The 25,310-nt window shown below is 46.8% G+C and overlaps 1 protein-coding gene across 1 annotated transcript; it reads right to left on the reverse strand.

The window, feature by feature from the left end:
- Window positions 1-309: 309 nt before the first annotated feature.
- LOC123389808 (ral guanine nucleotide dissociation stimulator-like) lies at window positions 310-11,803 on the reverse strand. The gene is made up of 8 exons (XM_045072407.1): window positions 11,669-11,803; window positions 11,162-11,269; window positions 9,570-9,763; window positions 8,924-8,983; window positions 7,789-7,988; window positions 7,135-7,537; window positions 1,051-1,141; window positions 310-360 (listed from the first exon to the last, which is right to left on the reverse strand). Exons 2-8 carry the CDS (start codon window positions 11,252-11,254, stop codon window positions 310-312), a joined length of 1,092 nt encoding a protein of 363 aa, XP_044928342.1. The 5' UTR covers window positions 11,255-11,269; window positions 11,669-11,803.
- Window positions 11,804-25,310: the final 13,507 nt, after the last annotated feature.

Consider the following 25,310-nt stretch of genomic DNA (forward strand, 5'->3'; position numbering starts at 1 on the left):
CATCAATTTAAAACTTGGGAAATTAGGGTACTGTGGAATCTGACTTATAAAAAGGTAAGTTTTACTGTTTTTTTTTTTAGTGCTAAACAGATCATAATTTATCAGTAATTTCTCCGATTTCCCCCAAACTCATGGAATGTATTTTTACCGCCATCTTAAATTGGATCCCGCATGTGCCTCTTTGTGTGGCTCTCCAGGCCAGCTGGATTCGTCCTGGCTTGGTCTCCATGGTTGTCTATTTCGGGGCCACCTTCACTGCTAAATTCTCTTGTTCCATTGGCTCTATCCCTAGTCCCAGGGTACCATCCATCAGTTTCCTTTGTTGTCTGATTCATCCTTCTCTACACGGATTTCTATAATCTAGAAAAGACAGGTCACACAGCACAAGTTACTTAAAACTTACAGCATTGAATTTAAGATAGAATTCGGGAATCATGACCACCTCTTGTTGGCTCTCAAATGCACTCTCATCCACAAACAGCCTGACTCTGCACTAATCCTTGGTGCTACCCTCTCCCTCTTCTCTTTAAAAAGAATGAGCTACTCCAACAAATGAACTTGCTTCGGGCAAGATAATATTATGTTAGAGGGCATACTGATGAGCATGAGATGTCCAGAAATCTACTGTTCATGTGAATTCTAGAGTGTGAAAATTGACCTGGATATATGACCCATGCAAGTGTATGTGGTACTTGAAGCTAAAAGAATGGATATTTAGGAGAGAAGAAATAGGCATGAATGATAAAAGATGTCTTCTAGGAACCCAAGCTCAAGGACTCTTGCCTCCTCCATTTCACTGCTGGGTCCTTCCGCACAGTCTGTTTGTATTCACCCCTTCTCTTTTCCCTGCCATCTCTCTGGTCTGAGCCCTCACTGCTTCATGTCTAACCCAGGAGAATCAAAACCCCTGCCTCCCTACTCTGCTCTGAAATCCGGTATGACATTGTCAGGTTAATTCACCTGTGACTCTGCTTTCCCTGGATAGATTGGACCAGAGAATCAAGTCCATACTGATTAATCTAATAGTCCAGGTCCTCTTTGAAGTCTTACACAACCTGTCCCCTCAGCCTTCACCCTTGCTTTTTCTTTCAGCTGTAGCCATCGGTGTATTACTGAAACATCATAGGCATGGTGGTCAGAGCTGAGGGTATAATTAAGAGCAAAAAGCAAGCCCTGCCCTCATAGAATGTATAATGTAGCAGAAAAGCCAGACATAGCAGTCTCCTTGCTTCCCTCCACGTTCCAGCCTGTCCCCATTGTGCTACAGCTTCCCCACCTTCATCCAGAAAGCCCTGCCCTGCCATTTTCACCCATTCAGACCTCTTCTCACACTAAGTGCTGAAGACATTCCTTCTCTTCACCACTGAATGCATAATTGGTCACAGAGAGTTATTCAAATGCAGTGTCTTCCTTTGGGGATGGCAGCCGCCGTTATTATGTACTATGGGACAGGCTTCTCACAGAGCTGTGCCTGGAGTCGATACCCAGGACAAACTTGCTGAGTCAATAAAAGAGTGGATTTGGTTATGATATCCTGTTGGGAATAGCTGTCTTCTTCATTAAAACAAAACTTAGAACCTCTAAGATTTTTAGTTCTTCAAGAGAAATGTCCAGAGGGGAAGACAGACAAACTAGGCTCCAAGAGCAGCAAGGATTGACCTTTCAACTGGGGTTCCTGGCTTTGGTTTCCACGCCCATCCGTATTCTGCCTCTTGTAGATTGTGATTTCCACTTCGACACTTGGGCCCAAAACCCCTCCTTCATTGCACTTGGCCTGGCTGACACAGACTGAACTTCCAGTGTTTTGTTCTTGACTAAATCCGAAGAGGCAATAGGAGAATACAGGAAACATAACTAATCCACCTTATGTAAAATCCATTTTCTGATCCTACCATATTTACCGCATTCCTGTGTTTGCTGTCCTTTTATGATATTAGTAGTATTCTGGTTGCATGAGGTTGGCACAGCTCTCTGGACACCTTACCCTGTATTCCTTCTACCCCAGCTCCTAAACTGATTCTCCGTGGAGGAACTCTTATAGCTGGTTTTGACATTTTGACACCTTTGTGGCCAAGACAAAAAGAACCAGATTGCCCTTTTTTCCAGCTTACACAGGGAGAGAGAGCAAGCACAGGCAGACAGAGTGGCAGGCAGAGGCCGAGGGAGAAGCAGGCTCCCTGCCGAAAACAGGTGACACAAGCAAAGCTTGAAGGAGCTGTGGTTCCAAAGTTGTGACTTCCCTGCTCTTGTAACGTTCACTCTCCGCTTCACCTCCATACAAGTGGGGAAAATCAATTTTTATTGAGAAGAACTCATTATCTCTGTAGTGCCCTTTTTATAAAGCATTCAGAGCATTTCAAACACATTATAACTTGTGTTCTTATAGTATCCCTGTGAAGTAAAGATGGTTATTATTAGAGAAAAATATTTTTCAATATGAGCATTAAAATAGGTAAAGTAGAGGGGCACCTGGGTGGCTCAGTCATTAAGCATCTGCCTTCGGTCAGGCATGATCCCAGGCTGCTGGTATCCAGTTTCACATCGGGGCTCTCTGCTCAGCCAGGAATCTGCTTCTCCCTCTCCCACTCCCTCTGCTTGTGTTCCTTCTCTTGCTCTCTGTCAAATAAATAAATACATACATAATAAATAAAATCTTTAAAAAAAGAAAACAGCTTTAAAATTTTTTTTTTTTCAAATAAGATAGAAAAAGTAGAAAATAATCCAGGCCAGACCTTCCGGTTCTATAACCTACCAGAGCATTTAATGATATGGGTATCTCCTACAATGATAGGGGTGAAACAAAGATGTGTAAGGTGTTTTATTTTGTTTTGTTTTTTTTTTTTTTGTTTTGTTTTAAGTAAGCACAAGAAAACACTCTGACATAAAGGAAACCAAGCAGTAACATAATCGAGCATCAGGAATTAAAGTAGGTTGATAGTCACTGGCAGGGGGCAGAGGAAGCAAGAGTGGTGAACTGCCCATCCTTGTAACCAGTGTGCCAGCTCATGGCTGTCTGGCACGTGATGGACGCATCAAGAGAGGTAAGATAGGGAGGGCTGGGAACAGTGAAACTCTCCCATCTTCTCCCTGCATGCCACTCATGTTTGAAAAAAGTAACAAATATTCCCCAAATTTTCTATTAAATATGATTTTTTAAAAATCTTCTAAAGTGTCCCTTCCATATATAAGTGTAAAACCTCTCTCTAAGGTTAGAAAAACGCCTAATGGGAAGGAAAATTGCTGCAGTTTGATGATGTTTTCGTTCTTTTTTTTTTTTAAGAATTTATTAATTTATCTGACAGACAGAGATTACAAGTAGGCAGAGAGGCAGTCGGGGGGTGGGTGGGGGGGAAGCAGGCTTCCGGCTGAGCAGAGCCCGATGCGGGCTCGATCCTAGGACCTGGGATCATGACCTGAGCTGCAGGCAGAGGCTTTAACCCACTGAGCCACCCAGGCGCCCTTTCCGTTATTTTCTAATGTTTATTTAGATCATTGCATTATTTTATGTTGGAAAAAACCCTCCAAAAAATAGAACACTCATCTTTTCCTTCCTAACCTTTTATATAATCCTCGTGGCCCTTTTTTTTTACTATATTACTTGGCAGGGCAACAAACACTTTTTTTTCTTCCTTAAGCAAAAGATGCTCAAATCACAAGTTTCATTTCTTTGTATAGACCCAAGGATCTCTTCTCTTTAAGTATTCTGATACATTCACGCTGAGCAAACTCTGTAGGACTATATCTATAAAACTGTGTAACTCTAAAACAGTTTATGTTAAAAATTCATTTCTAAGAGCAAAAGATCAAATAATTTTTGAGCAGGAAAGAACTACAGAAATCACTGAAGCCCAAAGAAGAGAAATGAACATGCCCAGGTCCTGCACATTAGCAAAACGAGGTCTAATGACTTGGACTTCCAGTCACATCACAGTGCCTCAAGCCACATTTTTTCCTATATATGATGAAAATATCTTAAAGTTTTCAGTTGTTTTGGAATGTTTTCCATGAATTGGATTTTTCCCTCGATATCGTAAGAATGACAGAGATGTGAAAAAATTACAAATAACAGGATGCATAGGGAAGATAATGACTTGGTAGCTCATCTCATTTTCTTGTTTATTCCTTTGGACAGGTGATATATTGCTGAATATCAATGGCATTGATTTGAACGATTGAAGTCACAGTGAGGACATGGCTATGCTAAAAGTCAGCGCCGCATCCCCTGCTATTGTCCTGAAAGCACTTGAGGTCCAGACTGTCGATGAGGCAGCCCAAGCTACTAAAGAGCAGCCAGGCACCTTCAGTGAGAATGAGTAGGACTGCAGCTGGTCCCAGTCGTGGGTCATGTGGCTTGGGCTTCCAAGGTACTGAGAGCATTTCAGCAGTTTCATATAATAATCGTAATGACAACATTTCTCATTATGGAACATAGTAAATTCATTTGTCCAGGGTGTGAGGGGGAAGGTCCTGGTCAGAGATGAAAGTGGCAATGGCATATCAAGTTATAGAAGAAAAGGGTAATTTTTTCCTTAGGTTATTATATTTTAAAAGATAAATTTAAGGGGCCTCTAGGTGGCTCAGTCGGTTAAGCATCCAACCCTGGATCTCAGCTCAGGTCTTGTTCTCCGGGCCATGAGTTTGTAAAAAAGATTTTTTGTAATTTTTAAAAAATTAAAACATTCTTAAAAAATAAACCCTTTACCTTATTAAAGGTAAATTTAATAGTAAGAACTAAGCTAAAAAGACTTGGTGTATCTGTTTATAAAAATGAATAAAGCCATTCTGTCCATGACTATTAAGAAGGTTCTCAAGTGGACCAGCCATGAGATTTAGATGTTCATGCTCTTGCTTTAGAAAAGCTGTCATTTGGGCGCCTGGGTGGCTCAGTGGGTTAAGCCGCTGCCTTCGGCTCAGGTCATGATCTCAGGGTGCTGGGATCGAGTCCCGCATCGGGCTCTCTGCTCAGCAGGGAGCCTGCTTCCCTTCCTCTCTCTCTGCCTGCCTCTCTGCCTACTTGTGATCTCTCTCTGTCAAATAAATAAATAAAATCTTTAAAAAAAAAAAAAAAAGAAAAAAGAAAAAAAAAAAGAAAAGCTGTCATTTACCACACATGTACATGCTTAGACTTCGTGTGCATTTTTCACCAGAAAAAACAGGTCAAAGTGTGGGGCCTTTTGAAAAGCTTTTCTAAAACCTCTTTCTTAATCTTGTTAACTCTCTCTAAAAAGCAGGATGTCAGAACTCAGTTTTCATTGTACATGAGAGACTCCTTCAGCCAAACCACTGGTGTCCGAGAGTAGGTCTTCTCACCACCTTCGGGACTGTAACCCACCAGGACATTCTGTAGTTGGTCATTGTCTGCTCATGAAAGTGTTTCAGCTCCTGATGAGTGTTGTATATACTTTGGTATTGAAGTTGGAAGAATGTGTATTACTGTCTTTGTTTCTAGATCACTTTAGAGGAATCCTAAAACTGAACTATGATGAAATTTTCTCATTCTGAGCCAAGTAGGAAAATGACTGATTTTTTTAAATAAAAATAAACAATAAGAATGCCAGTTTCTGAGGCATCTAGCTTCATTTGGATGTAATTTGTAATAACTAGCATTTGTATAGTGCTATGTGAGATATATATATATATTTTAAAAGTACTTTCACGTAAAGAATAGCAGAAAAATCCAGGATGAATGGAATTCATTTGTCTATCATCTAACTTACTGACTTGTCCTTGTGGTAGTGAAAAAGACCAAAAAGGCCTGAAACAGTAACAGAATTCGTATCTCAAGGCCCTGTAGGCATAGATTGGAATGGTTGCTATGAAACCATGGCCGTTCTACCTAATGGTGAGGGCTCAGCCAGCAGAGGGAACTCATTTATCCTCTTGAGTACTCAGCCTGATACACTGACGTGTCATTGAAACCCAGCATGTCAGAAAGGCCCGGTCCCACTGGGGGAGAAGTGGTCTCCTCAGCGGTGCAGGACCCGAGCGTGTGCACACCACTGCTGGTGGCCAGGCCGTGCTGGCGCTCCTTTAGTTCTTGTTACCTGGTGTTCTGGGTGTCCAGCTCCCCTAAGAAGTCCAGAAATGCTCACCGCTTTGATCAAGGACTCCCACTCCTAGCCGCATTTGGCCAGCCTGCCTTGTGGGAGCAGGCCTGTTTTTGGGCAGCACTGCCAGGTCGCAGGTGGACAAGGAGTCTGACTGATCTCGGACAGGAGCTGGCAGCCCAGGACCCAGGTTCCCACATGGGTTCCTTGGGATTTTGGTTTGGATGCGTACCCTGTCTTCTGACTTCTCTGCCTCCATGTCTGTCCCCAGGGCGGAGCATTTTCAGGTGAATCACAAAGAACAATGATATTTCAGATGAACAGTACACGGGATAATGAAATCTATTTGGGGGGTCTGCCTGTATCGAAAGGGTGTCTATCAGTTCAAGGTCACTATTCTGTGGACTCCTGGGGGTTGTGTGTTGTGTGCAGACAAGCATACACAACCAGGTATTGGGAGGGCCACTGCTCTGTGGGTACTGGCGGCTCTTTCCAGCACGTCGCACACCACATAGGGTAGCAGCTCTGCTCTTTCTCAAAAGGGAGGGTCGTTCTCTGCAGTTAGCTGGCGGTGTACCAGAGAAAAGAGTTATTTGTTTTGTGCTGTGCTGAATGTTTCATTGTTTCTTTTGGCAGAAGATTCAGAAAAATGAAAATACCTATATCGTCTCTAAAAAAGTTTGAAAAGAGGGGAATCACTCTTATGTTCTGCAGATACACACAGAAGGCCATATTGTAGTTTTCCAGGCACAGGAAAATCCAAGTTGAGGTGAAGTGGCCAAGAAGACAGAGAGAAGAGCAGTGGTTGCAGGGACTGGGGGAGGGACAGAGCAGTGAGCGATGAGGAGCGCGGGTGTCTCTGTGACGGAAACGTCATAGAATGACATGGTTGTGCAACACTCTGCATGGACCTAATGAGACCTCCATATCCCACTGCAAAGGATGCGAGTAAAATGTTATATAAACTCAAATTCTACTTTATTTAATAAATTAAATCTATGAAGTAATTATAGAGGTGAACACAGAACACAAATATGATAAAAAAGGAAATGATGGGGGAGGGGGATATATGCTCTGGGGGTCCAACCAACACGAGCTGCTGCTCAGGGGCCTAGCCTGCTTGCTCCACGGAGAGACAGGGGGTGGCAGCTTGTGGGCCCAGCCTGCTTGCTCCACGGAGGCAGGGGGCGGCAGCTTGTCGGCCCAGACTGCTTGCTCCACGGAGGTAGGCGGCAGCAGCTCAGGGACAGGAACCTGCTGGTCATCCAGTAAAGGCACAATGCCAAGTGGCTCTTCCGTGGCAGAGAAGTGAACGAGGGCCCTGACGACCATCTGCCCTGGTCCCAACGGGTCAGGTGGGGTCACTGGTCTCCCTAACCCACTGTGAGCTGCTGTAGCAGGGATGGTGGAGACCAGCTCAGGCTCCAGAGGTGCAGCGGGTGCCAGAGGGGCTGCTGGAACAACTTCCAGATTTTGCTCTGGGGCCGGTGCTGTAGCTCCAAGAAGAGAAAGCATCATCAGCTTGATTGACTTCCCTTTTGCCTTTCCCTTTCCCCACCACTCAGCGTGGCCTGCGTTCAAGACCCAGCCCCCAGAAGGTATCCCCGACGGAAGCCCATGAGGACAGGGATCTGAGACGACTCACTCTCTTCGGCCCAATTACAATCTACGGAGGCTTCCTCAGGGTGGCCCACCCTGCCTCCTCCTCAGGCCCACACCAGTTACCCCCAGTCCTCCTCACCCCCAGCCTCTGGCTCCATGGCCTCTCTGGGAGGGCATTGACTTTCTGGCAGCAGAAGCTGGGCACGGCTCTGCAGGTCCGAGCCCGGCACATAGACCTGCAGGTAGGCCAGCAGCGTATGCAAGCTGGGAAACTCCGGAGGCTGCACAAAATCCCCTGGATACTTTTCCACCCAGGTGTTTAGGATGGCATAGATGGCCCTGGGGACAGACATGGAGACAGAAAAGTCAGAGGACAAGGTATGCATCCAAACCAATATTCCAGGGAACCCCTGTAGGAACCTGGGCCCCTGGGCTTCCAGCTCCTGTTCGAGACCAGTTGGACTCCTTGTCCAATTGCGACCTGGCAGTCCTGCCCTAGACAGGCCTGCTCCCAGACGGCGGGCTGGCCAAAAGCCTCTAGGAGTGGGAGTCTGTGATCAATGGGATGATCATTTCTGGACTTCTTAGGGGAGCTGAACACACTCTCCTCAGTCTCTCTCCTTTGCCACGAGCCACTTCAATTCAACTGCATGTGCCCAGGGAGGGGTGGTGTCTGGCCTCTTAATTACCCTCACTGCACTCGCCTCTGCTCCGTGAAGATCCAACCGAGGAGGGTACAAAGGGACTCTGTCTCTAGCCAGGCCTTCCCAGGACCCTCCCCGTACCTCCACCATTACCTCCTCTGCCCGTTCACTAGGTGCCATGAGAGTGGGTCTGTTTCCACTGACACTCACGTCCCACAGGGTGTGGGATATCTGCTGCTCCCTGGGCTCTACTGGGTCACCACTCTCCCTGAGCCCCCTCTGAGCACCCAGCATGCAAGTGCCAACAGACTGCTGTGCGATGGTTCCTAAATCCTGCGTTCTGGGTCCCAGAATTGGGCAGAGAGAGGTTTGGGAGGTGGTAGGCATGGAGCATGACCCTCTCAGGGGTTGAAGCTGTCCTCCATGCCCCTCTGCTCTCCACAGTGCTCACACACCTACCCCAGCTCCCCAGGGCACCTTCCTAGTTTCCAGTAGAAGCTCTCAGACCTTTACCCTAAAGCAGGAATCACAGAGGTGTGCATGAAGGTCCATCAGCCCCTTGAACTCACAGGACCCTCACTACCCTGCTGGAGAGGGAAGGCCCTCCTGGAGCAGCCAAAGCTTACTCACATGTCTCGCTGCTCCTGGGGTCTCTTGACCTCTTCATACGTGGAGTAATAGCACCCGAATCTAGAGGAGGCCAGGGGGCATCACATGAGATGTCTGTGGATGTTGGCTCTCACCCTCTGACCCTCGACTAGCCTGCAGCCTGGGGGGGTGCTGTCTGTTCTGTGCCGGGATCCCATTCAGCTTCGAGATAATTGCCTCCATCTACTAGGGCTTCCTGAATGCTTGCTGAATGAAAGGGCCCCAACGAGCCCATCACGAACATCTGAGGGGGCCTGGCGCTGCTCACCCCAGGGATGACTGTTCTGGATTCATCCAGACACAGACCCCAGAAAGAATCTCAGATCTCCCTTTCAATGGCAAAGGAGCCCTGCTCAAGATCACAGTGAGAGTCAGGGATTAGGCAGAGGCTTCATCATGACGGGCATGGGAATGTTCAAAGAGCATGCCCACAGGCCCTCCAGCAGACTTTTCCACCGGCACAGGCTGCCAGGTACCCTTTCTGACACCTACCACTGAGTCCCTATAATACCTCTGCCCCAGTTAGGAGCAAGGGGAAGTTTGGGGAAGCTTGGGGACCTGCCAAAGTCTCACAACCAGGCATTGGCCTAATCCCACGGGGCAGTTAGCGGCAGGGGAGGGTGCTCACCTTGCACATAGTTGGTCCAGCACCTCCCCGGTGCTGGCAAAGGTGTCGTAGGTGTCCAGAAAGGTGTGGACACAGTGTAGATCTTGTCTGAGGATGGCAGGAACCAGGTGATCAATTGCGGCCTCCAGCTTGTCGGCCCGCTCTGCCATCAGCAGTGAGGTCCTCGTCCTCTTCCTGGTTGAACCATTTTTCCCCTGAGGTGAATCAGAGGAGACATGAGTCAGTGCTGTGGCCACCAGGAGGGTTGGGGCTTGGAGGGCAGAATGAGCCCCCAGATCTCAGGGACTTCTGCAAGAGGTGGGACAAGAGAGCCCAGAGTCCAAAAAAACAATCACTGACTCAGTGTCTCATTGGGTTCAGCCTAAGGCTCTTGGTTTTGCTTTAGGTCATGGTCTCCATGTCCTGAGACTGCTCTCCTCGTAGGGCTGTGTCAATAGGCCAGTGTCTGCTTGAGGATTCAGTCTCTCTGTCTGCTTCTCCCCACTCTCCCCCTGTCTCTCTCTCAAATCCATCAATCAGCCAATCAGTTAAGAAGCCTTTAAGGCAAAGAGAAAATGTTCTTGGTATCCATACAAAGAATTGAAAGAAATGATGTCTCAACTTGCTAGTATCTGAGGTCCCTTTGTGAGCGGAGTATGGATAGCACGTCCCTGCATGAGTGGCATGGATCCTGTGATTTCTGATAACATAGCCCATTCTTTTTATTTTTTTGAAAGACTTGTTATTTATTTATTTGACAGAGAGAGAGGTCACAAGTAGGCCGAGAGGCAGCCAGACATAAAGGGGGAAGCAGGCTCCCCACTGAGCAGAGGACCCCACGCCCCCGACGTGGGCCTCGATCCTAGGACTGAGAGACCCAGGACCCATGACCTGAGCTGCAGGCAGAGGCTGAAACCCCTGAGCCACCCGGCACCCAACATATCCCATTCTTGAGACGAGAACACAGAGATGTTTAAGGCGAGAGGGCTTAGGATAAGAAGGCACAGAGGCTGCTGGATGCAGCACTGTGCCTTGGCCAGAGAAGGGGATTACATCCAGTCCTGCCCCAGTAAAGGGCTCCATGGCTGTGATCAATGACTGGCCTTCTAGACTGCCATGCAGTGCAGTGCAGTGAGGCCCCTGTTCCTTTTCCTTTGTGTGGGGGGTCCCAACAATGTGTTCCATCAATACCAAAGCGCAGAGCAAGAGACAGAGTACCATGGGCCCCATGTCCATTTGGATCAAAGTCTCCCAATTCACTCTTACAAATAATGATTTGCAAGACTTGCAGAAGCTGAGGAAGGACTGTTGGGCCAGTGGGGGCACCTGGGAGCACGAGTTAGGAAAATGCCTAGGCCAGGGCAAAAGGAGTCTAAATCAACGGGATGAGACCTGGTCTAGTCTCTTTAATGATACTCCTATAAGTATTAGGACAATGGCTGTGCTTCTGTCCAAGGCGTGGGCAGGACCATGTGGGCCAGTTTGGGGAAGAGATGGGATTCAGATTCACGGGAGTACAGGACTCTAGGAGGCCTGGTTGGCTTCTAGGAAGTGGGGCCCTTGGTGCTGCATGGGTGCCCCAGAGGTCGGGTCTCCCCAGCACCTGCACTCACCCTGAGCCAGCGCCAGACTCTGTTGGCCCTGTGCGGCTTCTTGTCCTTGGAGGAAGGAGAGCAGGCCATCTCCTCGGTCACCTCCTGCACCATGTCCTCTGGAGCTTTCTATAGAGACAGTGCCCGGCAGCCAGGCAGGAGGCCTTAGAGCCCTGTCTGGAGGCTTTTTGCTGGTCTTTAGACCTAGGGCGCTCCATTCCAGACACACCACAGCCCAGGTGGCAGAGCCCTCCCCCAAGGAGAGAAACGTGGCCCAGCGTCAGGGCCTTGGATGTGCTCTGGCACAGCTCAGAGTCACCTCAGGAATCCCCTGTGCACCCTGCCCACCCTGACATTGGTGTGAACAAGAAGGGATCACCAGGGTATCCACTGTACTCACCCTCCTCCAGCCCATGGGCAGGAACCCCCACATATCCCTCCTCCCCTCAAACTCCAGAGGAAGGGATGGGGCTACCCTAGAATGGTTCAGAGGGGTGGGCATCGCCTAGTCTCCTCAGAAGTAAGTACCTTATGGCGTCTCCCTCGAAAGGACCTTCGGCATTGGGGGGGTGGTTTTAGCCAATGTCTGCAGCATGGGATCAAGTCATTTTCCTGGCGGTTCTGGTACCCAGAGCCCCGGAAACTAGGTACACAACAGGAAAACATTTTTTCTGTGTCTAGGTCCTGAGTCCAGTAACCCTGCTACTGGACTAGACTGGCTGCCTGGTTGCAGGGGTTCCAAGTTCTGAAGGCCTTTGTGATCCAGGCAGTGACATCACTTCCTGATATGCCCTATCGGGGCCCACTCCTGGTTGGACCCCTACACGAACAGTGCTCCCGTCTGCCATCTCCTCTTCCCCCTTCTGCGTGCAAGGACACAGTGACCCCAACACACCCCTCTCCACAGGCCCCCAGGGATGGTCTGGGAGCAGCCAGCGCCCCAGCTTGCAAACACACCTGGTTTCAGACACAAGTCTCTATTCTTACCTGGTTCAGACCCTAGAGAAGCCATTGTGGCAGACAGGGATGGTCTTCTTGCCAAATATGGATGATTCCAGCATGTCTTTCTATCAGATGTCCACAGGCATAGGTTGGATAATAGCTATGATGTTAGAGGAGTGCTGTCACATGTAGGAAATACCTCCCACCCAATTTCCTCCCTCCTGTTAACTTCTTGGAATCTGCTACTAATCAGATCCCACCCCACAGTCCATCCTGGGGTGTGTGTGTTTCTGTGCACCTGCACACAAGCTCCTGTGTGCACACATATGTTCATCGGTGCTCACATTCTGGAGTCCCAGAAGCGGACAGCCCCACTTACAGAGGGCTGGGTAATAGCTTCCCAAGGTCTTAGGCTTTGCATTTTCAATGCAACCCTAAAGAAGGGACTGGAGTCTTGGCCCTTGATGGTCAGAATGTACCCTTACCCCTAGAGACCGCCTGTCCCGGGATGCAGGCCATTCTCTCCTTTCCAAAGGGTGTGATGCAGATGGTGGTCCATCCAGTGGGTCGCCATGACCAGGGATCCTCCTCAGACAAAAACCTGGGCATGTCTCCTATCTAGGAGACCAATGATCACCCTCAGCCCGATAACATTTCCAGGCCAACAGCCACTTCCTTCCAGAAAAACTTTTCCAGAGCCCACAGTGAATGGCTAGGTTGCATCCAGGACCCCAACTTTGAGGACACTCAAAGAGCTGGGTTCAAGCCTGCTAAGCATCCCTACCAGTCTGATTCTGGGCAAGGCCCGGACCCTTCAGGGATCTTCACAGTCTCCCTTCGGGGGCTCCATTGGTTCCCCAACTCCTCTGTAGACATGTTTGTGTGACCCCTCCCCAGAGTGTGGTCTGGACTTGGTGATTCACTTTCATGTCACAGAACGTGGCCACGTGACCCAAAGGCCCTTCTGAGATTTCGTTCAAAAACTCATTGCCCAGCCCCATGTTGACTCGGATCCATGTTCTCTCTCCAATCTTCATACTGGAGCACAAGCTCCTAGGTTGAACCATGACCCAGACATATGCCCGTGGCCCAGCCCTGTGGGCCCACAGCAGACAGAAGTCAGGTCTTTGAGATGGGCTGTATCTGGCCCATGCCCCTGAGTGTGCTCAGGTTCTCGGTGAAGCAGTTCCTCCCTTGGTGTTGTCAGCAGCCCAGTTTAAGGAGAGACTCTGGCAGGAGCCCCCAGCAGAGCACTGCTGGATTCCTGATCCCCTGAGACCACGAGGCAGCATTTGTTGGTTCAGCCACTGAGTGTGGGGAAGTGCGGTCACACAGCCCTGGGAGAAGGGCACTGATACTGACCAACTTCCCGGGTACTGGCCCTCTTCCCCTCCTACTCTCTGGTCCTTCCTCAGCTTCTCTTGCCACCCTGGACCCCTTTCTAACCTCCAGTCCTCTGCTCCATGGTGCCCTCCGCCAGGTGGAATGCACTCGCATTTGTGCAGGGCTGTCTCCTTCTATTCCTCCCACAGGAATTCTCCGTGTCATCTCAGCACAGCCTTGTCATACCCCTCACCGGGTGGAGTTCGGGCCTTAGTTGTGTCCCTTGCTCTTTTGCTGTGGAGCAATCGCTTTTCCCGTTCACATTTTGGTTTCTTGTTTGTCCATCTTCTGCTCTAGACCCTGAGCTCTCACGAGGAGAACCCGCTGGGCTGATAAGCCCTGGCACCATCTGAGTGCGCAGTGCCCAGTGGCTGAATGAGCGGGAGACAGGATCCGTCCCAGCACAGACCAGCTCCGTTGTTTGAGCCTCACTGATTTTAGTCCTGTGTAAGCCTTTTGTTTTATTTTTTAAGTTAACTGTGCCTGTTGTGGGCCTCAAACTCATAGCCCTGTGATCGAGGATCCTAATGCCTGAGGAAGCCAGGTGCCTCTTTGGTCCTCTTTAAAGGTTTTAGGCTGATCACTATTCAAGTGAACTTGGTCATTTCAACATGCTGTACGGAGCTATATTACATTACGCTGAATGACCATGTAACTCCCCAGGTTTTGGTAGCCTGTCACCACAAAGGTCACCACCATGACAGTGCTGAGTGGATCTTCAGATTGGAGATTGAAATCCTTTCTGTGTTCTTCAGGAGCCCAGAGTCTCTCCACCATCGGCCTTCTCCCTCCTTGGGATGACATGCACCTCTGATGCCATCAGCACAAGAAGAAAGATGACAAGGAAATACACACAGGAGGGTGTTTCCGGCCAGGTCTTGAAGGCCTCAAGGTTCACTTTGATGCTCAATCTTTTATGTATTATTTTAGGATTTTATTTCTTTATTAGAGGGAAAACAGCACAAGCAGGGGGAGGGGTAGAGGGAGGAGAACCAGAGAGATGCTGATCTGAGGAGGACAGGGGGTGGCTGATATAGACCTGTGCAGGGAACAGCCGAGGCCGCCCAGAGCTGGCCTCCGTCATCTGGTGGGCCGGGAGTAAGGAGTAGCCTCAGATCCCTGTGCCCATGACCTGCTATCAGGGGAGACCCTCTAGGGATTGCTTCCTGGACTCAGAGAACATTGAATGGTGGGGAAATTTTCCTTGATTTAGGAGGGACATGAAAAGTCAATCATTGGGTTCATACTTTCTCTTCTTGGACCGACAGCCCCAATCTCAGAAGAAGATGCTGAACCACCTCAAGAGCTACCTCTAGCTCCCACTGTGGTGCCTGCAGCAGCTTCAGAGCCTGAGGGGCCTGGATGGGAACCAGTTGTGAGTATGATACAGCAATGGATACAGCTGAGGGGAGCCTGAAGGAGCCTACTGCAAAGTTTCTATGGACAACCAGGGGGCATGATTGAAAGACTTAGGGATCTACCCCCGTGGGGGACATTCCTGGCTTAAAAGTGTTCAAGCGGTGAAGCGGGGCGATATCCCAGGTGTGACAGCATGATTTCAGGATCCCGGGGGTCCCCAGAAGACCAGCTGGGGCCCAAATGCTTCCGAGTTCCCAGACATCAGTTAGGGAGGAAGGCTGAAAACCAGGAAGCTAGGTCCCGGCTTTCTGCTCTGGGAAGCAAGCTGGGCCCAGACACCACCTTATTCCATCCACAAAGTCTCACACATCTCGCCATTCTGGTTGCAATGAAGAAATGGACTGTACACCAGAATTTCGTACCTGTGGATTATGCCCAGGATTTAAGGTGCTAGAGAAACATTTTTTGACATAAGGATGGAGAAATGGTTCCTCCACAACAGCTACTGGAAGGACAACTGAAGGATTATTTCAGCACAGGAAGTCAGACTGCAGGAGTGAGTGGGAAACAAAGAGCCCGGTGGGTAAGTAGTTAGCCAACATGTCGGGAAATCTGAATCACCATTAACTGTAAAACACACGAAAAAGCCATTTCGGGAGATGTTAGTGACAAGTTGGAATGACATGATAATGCACATTTTTAGAACAACTGAAGGTACTTAGCATTAAAGGATTCTGAGATTCTCATTTTGTGCTCTAAGTGGGTAATAGACTCAGTTCAGACATAAGTTACATGTGCTTAAGAGTTTGGCTTTTTTAATGATTTCATTTATTTATTTATTTATTTATTTGTCAGCAGGAGTGTGAGAGCGCACAAGCAGGGGGAGCAGCAGGCAGAGGAAGAAGTGGGCTCTGGGCTGAGCAAGCAGCTTGATGCAGGACTCAATCCCAGGTCCCCAGTATCATGGCCTGAGCCGAAGGCAGATGCCTAAGAGGCTGAGCTACGTAGGCGTCCCTACATGGGCTTAAGAGTTTTAAAGGTGGGGCACCTGGGTGTCTCAGTTGGTTAAGGAACTGTCTTCGGCTCAAGTCATGATCCTGGAGTCCCAGGTCCCTCATCAGGCTCCCTGCTCGGCAGGGAGTCTGCTGTTCCCTCTGACCTCTCCCCTCTCATACTCTCTCTCTTGCTCTCTCATTCTGTGTCTGTCTAATAAATAAATAAAATCTTTTTTTAAAATGAGTTTTACAGATAACCCAAAAATCACAGAAATCGAGTATATGTTTTTTCAAACTAAAAGATAAAATAAGACAATAAAGAAAGTATGTCAACTCCTAGACAGGGAACAAATGAGAAGAAAGAAACATTAAAACTGCATGATCGGGACACCTGGGTGGCTCAGGGGGTTGAGCCTCTGTCTTCGGCTCAGGACATGGTCTCAGGGTCCTGGGATTGAGCCCCACATCGGGCTCTCTCTGCTCAGTGGGAAGCCAGCTTCCTTCTCCCCTTTCTGCCTGCCTCTCTGCCTACTTGTGATCTCTCTCTGTCAAATAAATAAATAAAATCATTTTTTTTTAAAAAATGCATGATTAGGGACTCCTGGGTGGCTCAGTTGGTTAAGCAGCTGCCTTCGGCTGGGGTCACGATCCCAGCATCCTGGGATTGAGTCCCACATCGGGCTCCTTGCTCAGCAGGAAGCCTGCTTCTCCCTCTGCCTCTGCCTGCCTCTGCTCACTCTCTCTGACAAAAAAAAAAAAAAAAAAAAAAAAAAAAAAAAGCATGATCAATAGAAAAGTAAAAATCATACGGTAGAAATAAGTCTACCTATATAAGCCATCACAACAAATGTGGGCAGTTAAACCATAAGTCAAATCATATATGAATGGACAGAACTTTTAAATTGAATTAGGAAATTAACAAAATCTGTTTCTCTGCTGTTTTTAAAAAAAGATCAAATGCAAGAGGACAGAAACCAGTGCACAGGCCCAAACTAAAACCAAAGCAGATGCACTGGGTTTTGCCTGGAGGTGGAAATACCCCAGGCTGATGGCCTTGGGAGACACGAGGGTGGGGGGGGGGCCAGCTAAGGGAGGACTAAATGGAAGAAGTGATGTGAGATTTGAGGCGGAAATGGTAAGAATGAGCCACCTGGGTGCCATACTTCAGGCAGAACATCCTAAGGTCCCGTAGGACCTTAGGATGATTGAGGAACAGAAAGGTTGGTGTCCTTTGACAGATGGTACAGGAAATAGATCATGAAGGATGTTGAAGGATATTTTCATTTTATTTTTAGTGCAGTGAGGAAACATCGGAGCATTTGTAGCAGATGAGTTCCATGATGTGTCTTTAAAAAGATCCTTCCAGCTACTGCGGGGAGAATGCAGTAGAGAGGGTTATAGAGAAGCAAGAGGGGAAGCGGGAAAGCCATTTGGTGGCCAGTACAGTTGTTCAAGTGAGAGGAGAGTGTGCCTTGATCCAGAGGGGTTGTAGGGGACACCAGGAGGCAGCGATGGGCTGGAAATATGTTTTGGCGGTTGAGCCAAAGGGACTTCTTGATTGACTGGACACAGAGTACGGGATGGGGAGGAATCAAGGCTGACGCTCTCCTTGGGGGCTTGAGCAACTGGGTCCATGTCAGTGCCATTCACCGAGATGGGGAAGGGTGAGGAGCAACAGCTTGGGGGGGTGGGTAGGGGTTGCAAATCAACAATTCTGATTGGGTCTGAGATGACTCTCAGCTGTAAAAGTGGAGTTATCAAGTAGGTAGTCCAGTGTTTTGGTGTGGAGATTGGTAGAGATTTCTGAACTGGAGATAAAAGTTTCAGAGTTGTCAGGATAAAGCTTGGACTGGGTTGACTCCCCTAAGTAGTGTGTGTGGGTAGAGAAAAGGTCCAGGGTGGAGACTCAAGGTAAGTGTTCCTGGAATTAGCAAATAAAAATAAAGGAGTGCCAACTGAATTTGAACTTCAGATAAACAAATAGTTTTATGAGACTGATGCACTGCCTACTGTGCTAACGAGGCACCTACAATAAATATTTTTAAAGGATATGTTACATGAAATACTGGGGACATACTTATGCCAGAAGAATCACTTATTATTTTTCTGAAATTCAGATTTAATGGGACATCGCATTTAATTTGACAATCCTACCTAGGGTACTACTTCCTTGTTTAGATGAGATGTAGAGAAGGATCAGGAGCAAAGAGAATGTTCCATTTAGTGTGACTATGTAACCTATCTTGCCAGAATGCAATGTCATAGAAAAAAAATTTATAATGCTCACATATTCTATGGGTCAGGGATTTGGACAGGGGATAGTGGACATGGCTTTCCTCTACTCCTTACTCTAATCCTGGGATTCTTGCCAGCGTGGTGTCTGGATTCCAATGGTGAGAAAGAAAATGCATGTGCATGTAATCAAAAGAGAGAGATTCAGATAGAGAGAGAGAGGGAGACAGACAGAGAAAGAGAGACTTTATCACTCAAATGTCCCGATTCCAGGTAACTTTGATTCATTCTATAAGAAGCTCCCCCATGCCTTGCCCTATGTTCTGGACTGTACAGTAGGGATAGGAGGAAAGCCCTTGTTCATTTTTCAAGCATTTATGGACCAGACCCTGTACAGGGCACTGGGAACACAAAGGGGCTTAGCCCTGGCCCCTGCTGTCCAAGCACTTACAGTATGGGTGGGTATGTGCTGGTGAAGACAGACATATCGGGAGAATCAGGCCTCGGCATCCCCATCAAACCCTATCCTGGCTTTTGGGGGAGAAGATGTGAAAATGTGAGCTATTTTTTAAAATAATCTAGCAGGTGACTTAGGATCAGACAGGCTGAAACAGATAGCAGGAACAGGCAGAACGTGGGGAGAGGGAGTGATTGTTCTGGGTTGGATTAGTTTGGAACGATTTTCTACAAGAGAAGCAGTTTGAGCTAGACCTTCCAGAGGAGGAGAATTTGATCACTTCCCTTAGCTCAATAACATCCTAGACATCCTCACATTAAATAAGTCTGATCTTCCACACCCAGAGCCCTAGTGACCTCATTTAGTTGACGTTGAAAGAGAACTCCTACCTTCAAAGTACATATTACGTATGTTTCCATTCAACTTTAAGCAAGTGTTTAAAAAGCTTCTTGATCTATGTTCTTCTATCGTCTCTTCTCTCATGGAGAGATTCCAGGAGTTAACTTATCTTTTCTTTTTAGTCGAGGTGCAATATTTATTCCAGCAGTTAACAGAACCGTTCACGTGTATTTGCTCAACAGCATCGTGGTGGGGAGAAGTGAAGGATGGTGGGCGGAGCCCGAAGCCCTTTAGGTCACAGAGTAGGATACAAAGGCCTCTCTAGGGACATGCACGTGTCCTGTCCCCTGAAGGAGTAGCCATGGAAAGGGGTGGCTCCTTACCATAAGAGATAATCTCACCAAAGGCCAGAAGACTCTCTGAAGACTGCCTCCAAACCAGAAGAGCCATCACCACTCACATGGCAGTCACTGTTTTCCACATTTTTATTCTTGGAAATTTCAGAAGGACAGAAGTGTTGAAAGCCTAGCATAATAAATATCAGTGAATTCTTTCTGCAGAATTAAACCATTGATAACTTTATGCTGTCTTTGCTTTCTCTTTCTACATGTCCTCATATAGCTTCTAGTATAGCAATTGATGACCCTTCTCTCCTAAATAATTCAACAAGTATCTTCTAACAATAAGAACATTACCCCACCAGAAAGCAGAAGAAAAAGTTTTTAAATTTCTCAGGATGATCTAGCATCCAGTTTGCCTCAATTCTCTGCATTATCCCCAAAATGTCTTTCTTAGCTGTCCCCTTTTTCTTCAAGCCCAGATCTAGCTGAACTTCTCTTATTATATCTGGTTGTAATGGGTCTTTAGACAATTTAAATACTGTGTCAAGACAATAAAGACAACCCATGGCTTCACTTTTTTCTGTGACACTGATAATTTTTGTTTTTGTTTTAAAAATCATCTGCATCAATGCTTAACTTGACCTTAGAAATTCAGCTGTAAGTGAACTTGGTTCATTAATTTTGACAACTGTATGCACTGATGTAACTGTCCCATCAAATCAAATAAAAAAAACAATCAAAATGCAGATTTCTGTTGGCCCAGAAAGATCCTTTGTGCCTCTCTGTAGTCATATCCCCTCTGCTCCTTGTTCCAGGCAAGCATTGATCTGCTTTCCATGATCAGATTGATTTTCTGGAGAGACGAGGCCAGTTTGTCTTGTAAAATGTCCCACAAGTCTAACTGTTTCCCTGTAGTGTCATTACCTCCACATTCTAGCTATCGACTTTCCTATACACTGGAAGTTAGGTCTAAAACCTTGGTTAAGTGCAGGTTAAACATATCAGGAACAAATACTCTGGGTGATACTGGATACTTCCTGCTGCTTCGAGTCGGGGGTACAACACCAGGGTGTGCATACTATTGAGTTTTCATCCTTGGTTGAGTTGTCAGCCACCAATACTGGCCTTTGTGATAGTATATTGTTCTCTTAAAATTGGCAAGTCACCAGTGGGGTGATACTTTGGTAATGTCCAAAGATCCTACTCCCCACAATCTTCTACCCAATGCTTGCAGCATTCATTGATGGCTCTTACCTGAATCAGTTTTTTCCATGCGGGAGTTGCAAAATGGTGACTTCCTAATTCTACCATTTTTTCTATCTTTGGAAGCTGTCATTCTTTAGTAAAGAAGATTTTTTTTTTTGACAGAGAGAAAAAAAAAACAGGAATTTATTTATTTGACAGAGAGAGAGCATAAACATGGGAGCAGTAGAGGGAGAGGAGGAAGCAGGCTCCCCACTGAGCAGGGAACCTGATGTGAGGCTCCATCCCAGGACCCTGGGATCATGACCTGAGTTGAACACAGACACATAACTGACTGAGCCACCCGGTTGTCTTGAAGAAGACTTCTCTGTAAGGAACCAGGGACTGCATCTCCTAAACAGGCAGAGTAAAGCCTAATTGCTTTACCCTTAGTTACAGTCCGGGACAATGTGATGGTGTGGGAAGGAAAGAAGGCAGGAGGCAGGGCGGGCGGGAGGGAAGGAAGGAAGGAAGGCGAGAAGGACACAAGTAAAGGCAGGAAGGAAGGAAACAAACCGGAACTGAAAGTGAAATACTGAACAAATACAATTCTGCCTGATGAATTGTCTTTTTGGATATGTAATAAAAGCATCCAAGACGACAATGCAAAGTGTTGTAATGGTACTGGTCATTCATTGTCGGGCTCCTTATCATCCCAACCTTCACGTAATGTGTAGGTACGAGGCTGGCACAGACACACTGCATTTCCCTCTCTAGTGACGTGGGTGGCGGGAGGGAGGGACATGGACTTTGGAACCAGGCGGCTCTGGGCTGAGTCCTGGCTCTGCCACTTGCTTGCTGGGTGGATTGAACCCCTTTGAGCCTTGGTTCTTTTCTCTGAAGGGAGAGTCATGTTGAGAATGAACAGAGGTACCATATGTGAAATTTCTGTCCCAGGGGGAGGGACTGATCCCTACCTTGGATCTTTTCAGTCCCCTGGAGAAGTAAGGCCACAGCAAGAGGAACTGCCTGAATTTTCAGAGCAAACAGAGAATTGGGGCTGTTCAGACACTCTTAAATGTGCCCATGAACACAAAGTCACAATTCGCTGCTGGCTTATTCTTCCTTCATGTACTTTTCCAGTGTTTGTTGAATGGTGTCTTTATTGAAGGAAGCACGCTAGAGACCAAGCACTTAAGGAGGCAACCCAGGTGTATGTTGGTGACCGTGGTGCTAACCTAACCTATCCTTGGGCACAGGTGCTTCTTCTATCCTGGGGCTCTGGTGCAAATTCCCGTTCAGTCTGTCCCAGGATTTCTGAAGCCAGAGAAAGCAAGCAGTGGAGGGAGGGAGGGGCCAGTGGGCTGGACTTCAAAGGAGAGAAGCAGGAGGGAAAGGAAGGCACAACTTCCATAAGCCATCACTGTGAGAGAGACCACTCTGACCATGAATGACAGAGCGACTGATGAATGAAGTAGGAAATGTGTGCATTGCATGACGCGGATCGGGGCTAGAGCTGACAAAAACAAACCCGACTGTGTGGCCAGGTGGGCAGACACCAGCCCAGCAGAGATGGGCTCTGAAATGTCATCCTGAAAAGAGACATGCCAAAGAGGTCATAGTTTTCCCCCATCTGAATTTCTCTCTCTCTCTCTGTTCCTGTCTTGATGAAAAGTTTGCAACTCTTACACTGTTACAGAGGGAACAATCCGACTTATCATGCCATAATTTATAGAGCTGACTAATGTTGTTTTTCTCCAAAATACTGGGATTTAATAGAATTATTTATTCTATATTTGGAATTATAAACGCATAAAATATACATGCCCCTAAGTGATGTAAAATGCAATCACTTTTTCAAATAATTAGAAGTTTTTTGATTTTTAAAATACATAGGAACATTGATTTTAGAGGTTCTGTGAGTAATAGGATTTCACAAAATCTATTGTGAAGCTATCGCTTAATGGGATTAAAAAAAAACACCTCAAGATATTTGAACTTAAATAATGCTGCATTGATCTCATACCAATTAAAGAAAGACACAAGATAGAATGCTATGTAGATTATTTTTAAAAGTACCTTACTAATATATTACAGGGGTATTTCTAATGGAATTATAATCTACTCAAACACCAGAAATTCTGTCGCTGAAATCTTGTCTTCAAGAGATCAACAGCTAAGCACTTAATATAACCACCTGAGCTGTTCAGAGGACCATATCAAATGTGGGTAATCCCAACTGCTTAATTAATATGGACCCTCTGCCCCCAGTACGAACTTTATAACAGGTTTGATACGCCCAAGGATCATAACATTTAAAGCACAAAATTTTAGACGAAGCCACCACAACCATCAACACCAGCTGTGCCAGGAGTAGAGGAAACCTTTGGCACCATTTTCAAGAAAAAACCCCAAATATATCTGAAGAACTTCAAATTTCCAAATTCTCTTTTCAGAAGGACTTATTGCTATGTCCCGAGGAACTCACTGTCCCAAATAAGATTGGGCAATGTCTCAGGAGTAATGTAATCCGTTTTGGGAAGCAGTCGTGAGGAAGCTGAGGGGTCCTTCCAAAGAGACCTTCTGCTCAACAGTGACTTAGAAATCCATTTACAATCTTTTCTTTGACATCAGTGAGAGACACAGCTGGTTGGCGGCTTTCACCTTGCTCTATTGGGATATCACCTGACCAAAGAATCCCCCCCCGCCGCCACTACCAAATTCTCAGGCTCTGAGGAGATACCCAGCAAAGGACTGTGTGTATACAGATGTGTGTGTGTGTGTGTGTGTGTGTGTGTGCGCGTGTGTGTGTGAAAAGACGCAGAACCTGAAGGCATCAAAAGGGCATGATGCTGTCTGTTGGAACTCATAATTTTATTTATTTATTTTTGCAAGAGACAGCGAGAATGAGAGAGCACACAAGTTGGGGGGAGGGACAGGGGGAGAAGCAGACTCCCCGTTCAGCAGGGAGCCCGATACGTGTCTTGATCTTAGGACCCTGAGATCATGACCTGAGCGGAAGGCAGACACTTAAGGTTTTTTGCTTTATTTTAAGCTTTTACTTATCTGTTTGTTTGCTGTTATAATTTTTTTTATTATGTTATGTTAGTCACCATACAGTACGTCATGGGTTTCTGATGCAGTGTTCCATGATTCATTGTTTGCGTATAACATCCAGTGCTCCTTGCAATCCGTGCCCTCCTTAATACCCATCACCGGGCCGACCCATCCCCCCACCCCCTCCCCTCTAAAACCCTTGGTTTGTTTCTCAGATCCCATAGTCTCTCCTAGTTCATCTTCCCTCTGATTTCCCCCTTTTCATTTTTCCCTTCCTTCTCCTAATGTCCTCCATGCTATTCCTTATGTGCCACAAATAAGTGAAACCGTATGATAATTGTCTTTCTCTGTTTGACTTATTTCACTGAGCACAATTTCCTCCAGTTTCATCCACACTGATGTAAATCAGTAATATTCCACTGCATATTTTTATTTATTTGTTTGTTTGTTTGTTTTTTCAAGAGAGGGCAAGAGCAAGAGAGAGGACAAGTGGGGAGGGAGGGACAGAGGGAGAAACGGTGTTAGGACTTATTAATCTGCGTGTGTTAGTCCTAACGCATTACTAACTTCTGGTTATTAGGACTTTTTTTCTCCCTCTGAGAATATTGGAGGCTCCGGATCTCCTCATTATATTGATGTAAGTCACTAACTTAGGTCTGTGAGGACATAAAGACAAAGCAGACATAGACCCTCCCTTTGAGGGGTTACAGAGTAAAACTTGTTCTCAACTTTGGTCACATATTGAAATCACCTGGGGAGCTTTAACAAAAGCTGGAGCCAGTTTCCCTCGCAGAGATTCTGACTTCATTAGTCTAGGATATGGCGTTGGCATTGAGATTTGAATGTCCCCATTGATTCTAGCGAGCATCCAAGGCTGAGAACCATTGCAATAAGGAAAGACAAAGCCTTCTGAAGCCCACAAGCTTCAGCATAATAAGAATTTTGAGCCTCTAGGGGTGATTATACTACTATAGGACTTTTGCAGAAGTATAATAAAGTTTAAGGTTACTGTTCTCTTTTATACACATATGTATCCATGTTTGCCGATGTGTGTCAGCATGTGTACGCACGTGGATTACATGAGTATCGCAGTTTTCTTAGGACAGATCCAGTGACATAGCAGTAATCCAAGTCACATCATCTCACTCACTTCCCCGCCACCTTATTTTCTTCCAGCTTAAACAACAGAAGTCTTCCCACTTTGGTAGCCGTAGTCTGGGATCAAGGGGATGGCTGGATCGGTTCCTTCCGAGGGCTGTGGGGGACAATCTCCTCCTTGTTTCTCTCCTGGCTTCAGTGACCTCAGCTGTTCCTGGCTTCTAGAAGGCTTGTTCTGTGTCTTCCCTGGTCCTCCCTCTGTGCCTGCCTCTGTGTGCAGGTGCCCTCCTTTTCATTTCCTCTTCGTCTTTTTTTACTGATGTATAGTTGACACAGAGTGATATGTTAGTTCAACATAGGGATTCAATGGACATTACACCATGCTCACCATAGGCAGAGGTCCCATCTGTCCCCATACAACACTATGACAGTACGGTTGACTCCATTCCCTACGTTGTACCTTTCGTGCTCGTGACTTACTCCCACCGTAACTAGAAGCCTGTATCTCCCGCTCCCCTTCAATGATTTTGCCCTCCTCCCACCCCCACACCGCCCCGTGGAGACAACCACCCCCTTTTTTTTTTTTTTTTTTTTTTTTTTTTTTTTTAATTTGTACAGCCAAGCACAGGCCAGAGTGGGCAGACAGAGGGAGAAGCAGGCTCCCTGCACCGATGTTCGATTCTCTGCATTTAACCAACTGAGCCACCCAGGCGTCCCCTGCTTTCTTTTTTGTTTGTTCACTTGTTTTGCTCTTTAGATGCTATACATAAATAAAATCGTATGGT

The sequence above is a fragment of the Mustela putorius genome, unplaced genomic scaffold, assembly GCF_011764305.1.
Source record: "Mustela putorius furo isolate JIRA1106 unplaced genomic scaffold, ASM1176430v1.1 tig00004035_pilon_pilon_pilon, whole genome shotgun sequence".
NCBI lineage: Eukaryota > Metazoa > Chordata > Mammalia > Carnivora > Mustelidae > Mustela > Mustela putorius.

Excerpts from the sequence above, each read along its gene's own strand:
- LOC123389808 (XM_045072407.1), bottom strand. The coding sequence starts at position 11,254 with ATGGTGCAGGAGGTGACCGAGGAGATGGCCTGCTCTCCTTCCTCCAAG. Across the intron at positions 8,984-9,569 it reads CTGGACCAACTATGTGCAAG|ATTCGGGTGCTATTACTCCA; the intron begins GTGAGCACCCTC and ends GGCCTCCTCTAG. Across the intron at positions 7,989-8,923 it reads CCCCAGGAGCAGCGAGACAT|GGCCATCTATGCCATCCTAA; the intron begins GTGAGTAAGCTT and ends GTCTGTCCCCAG.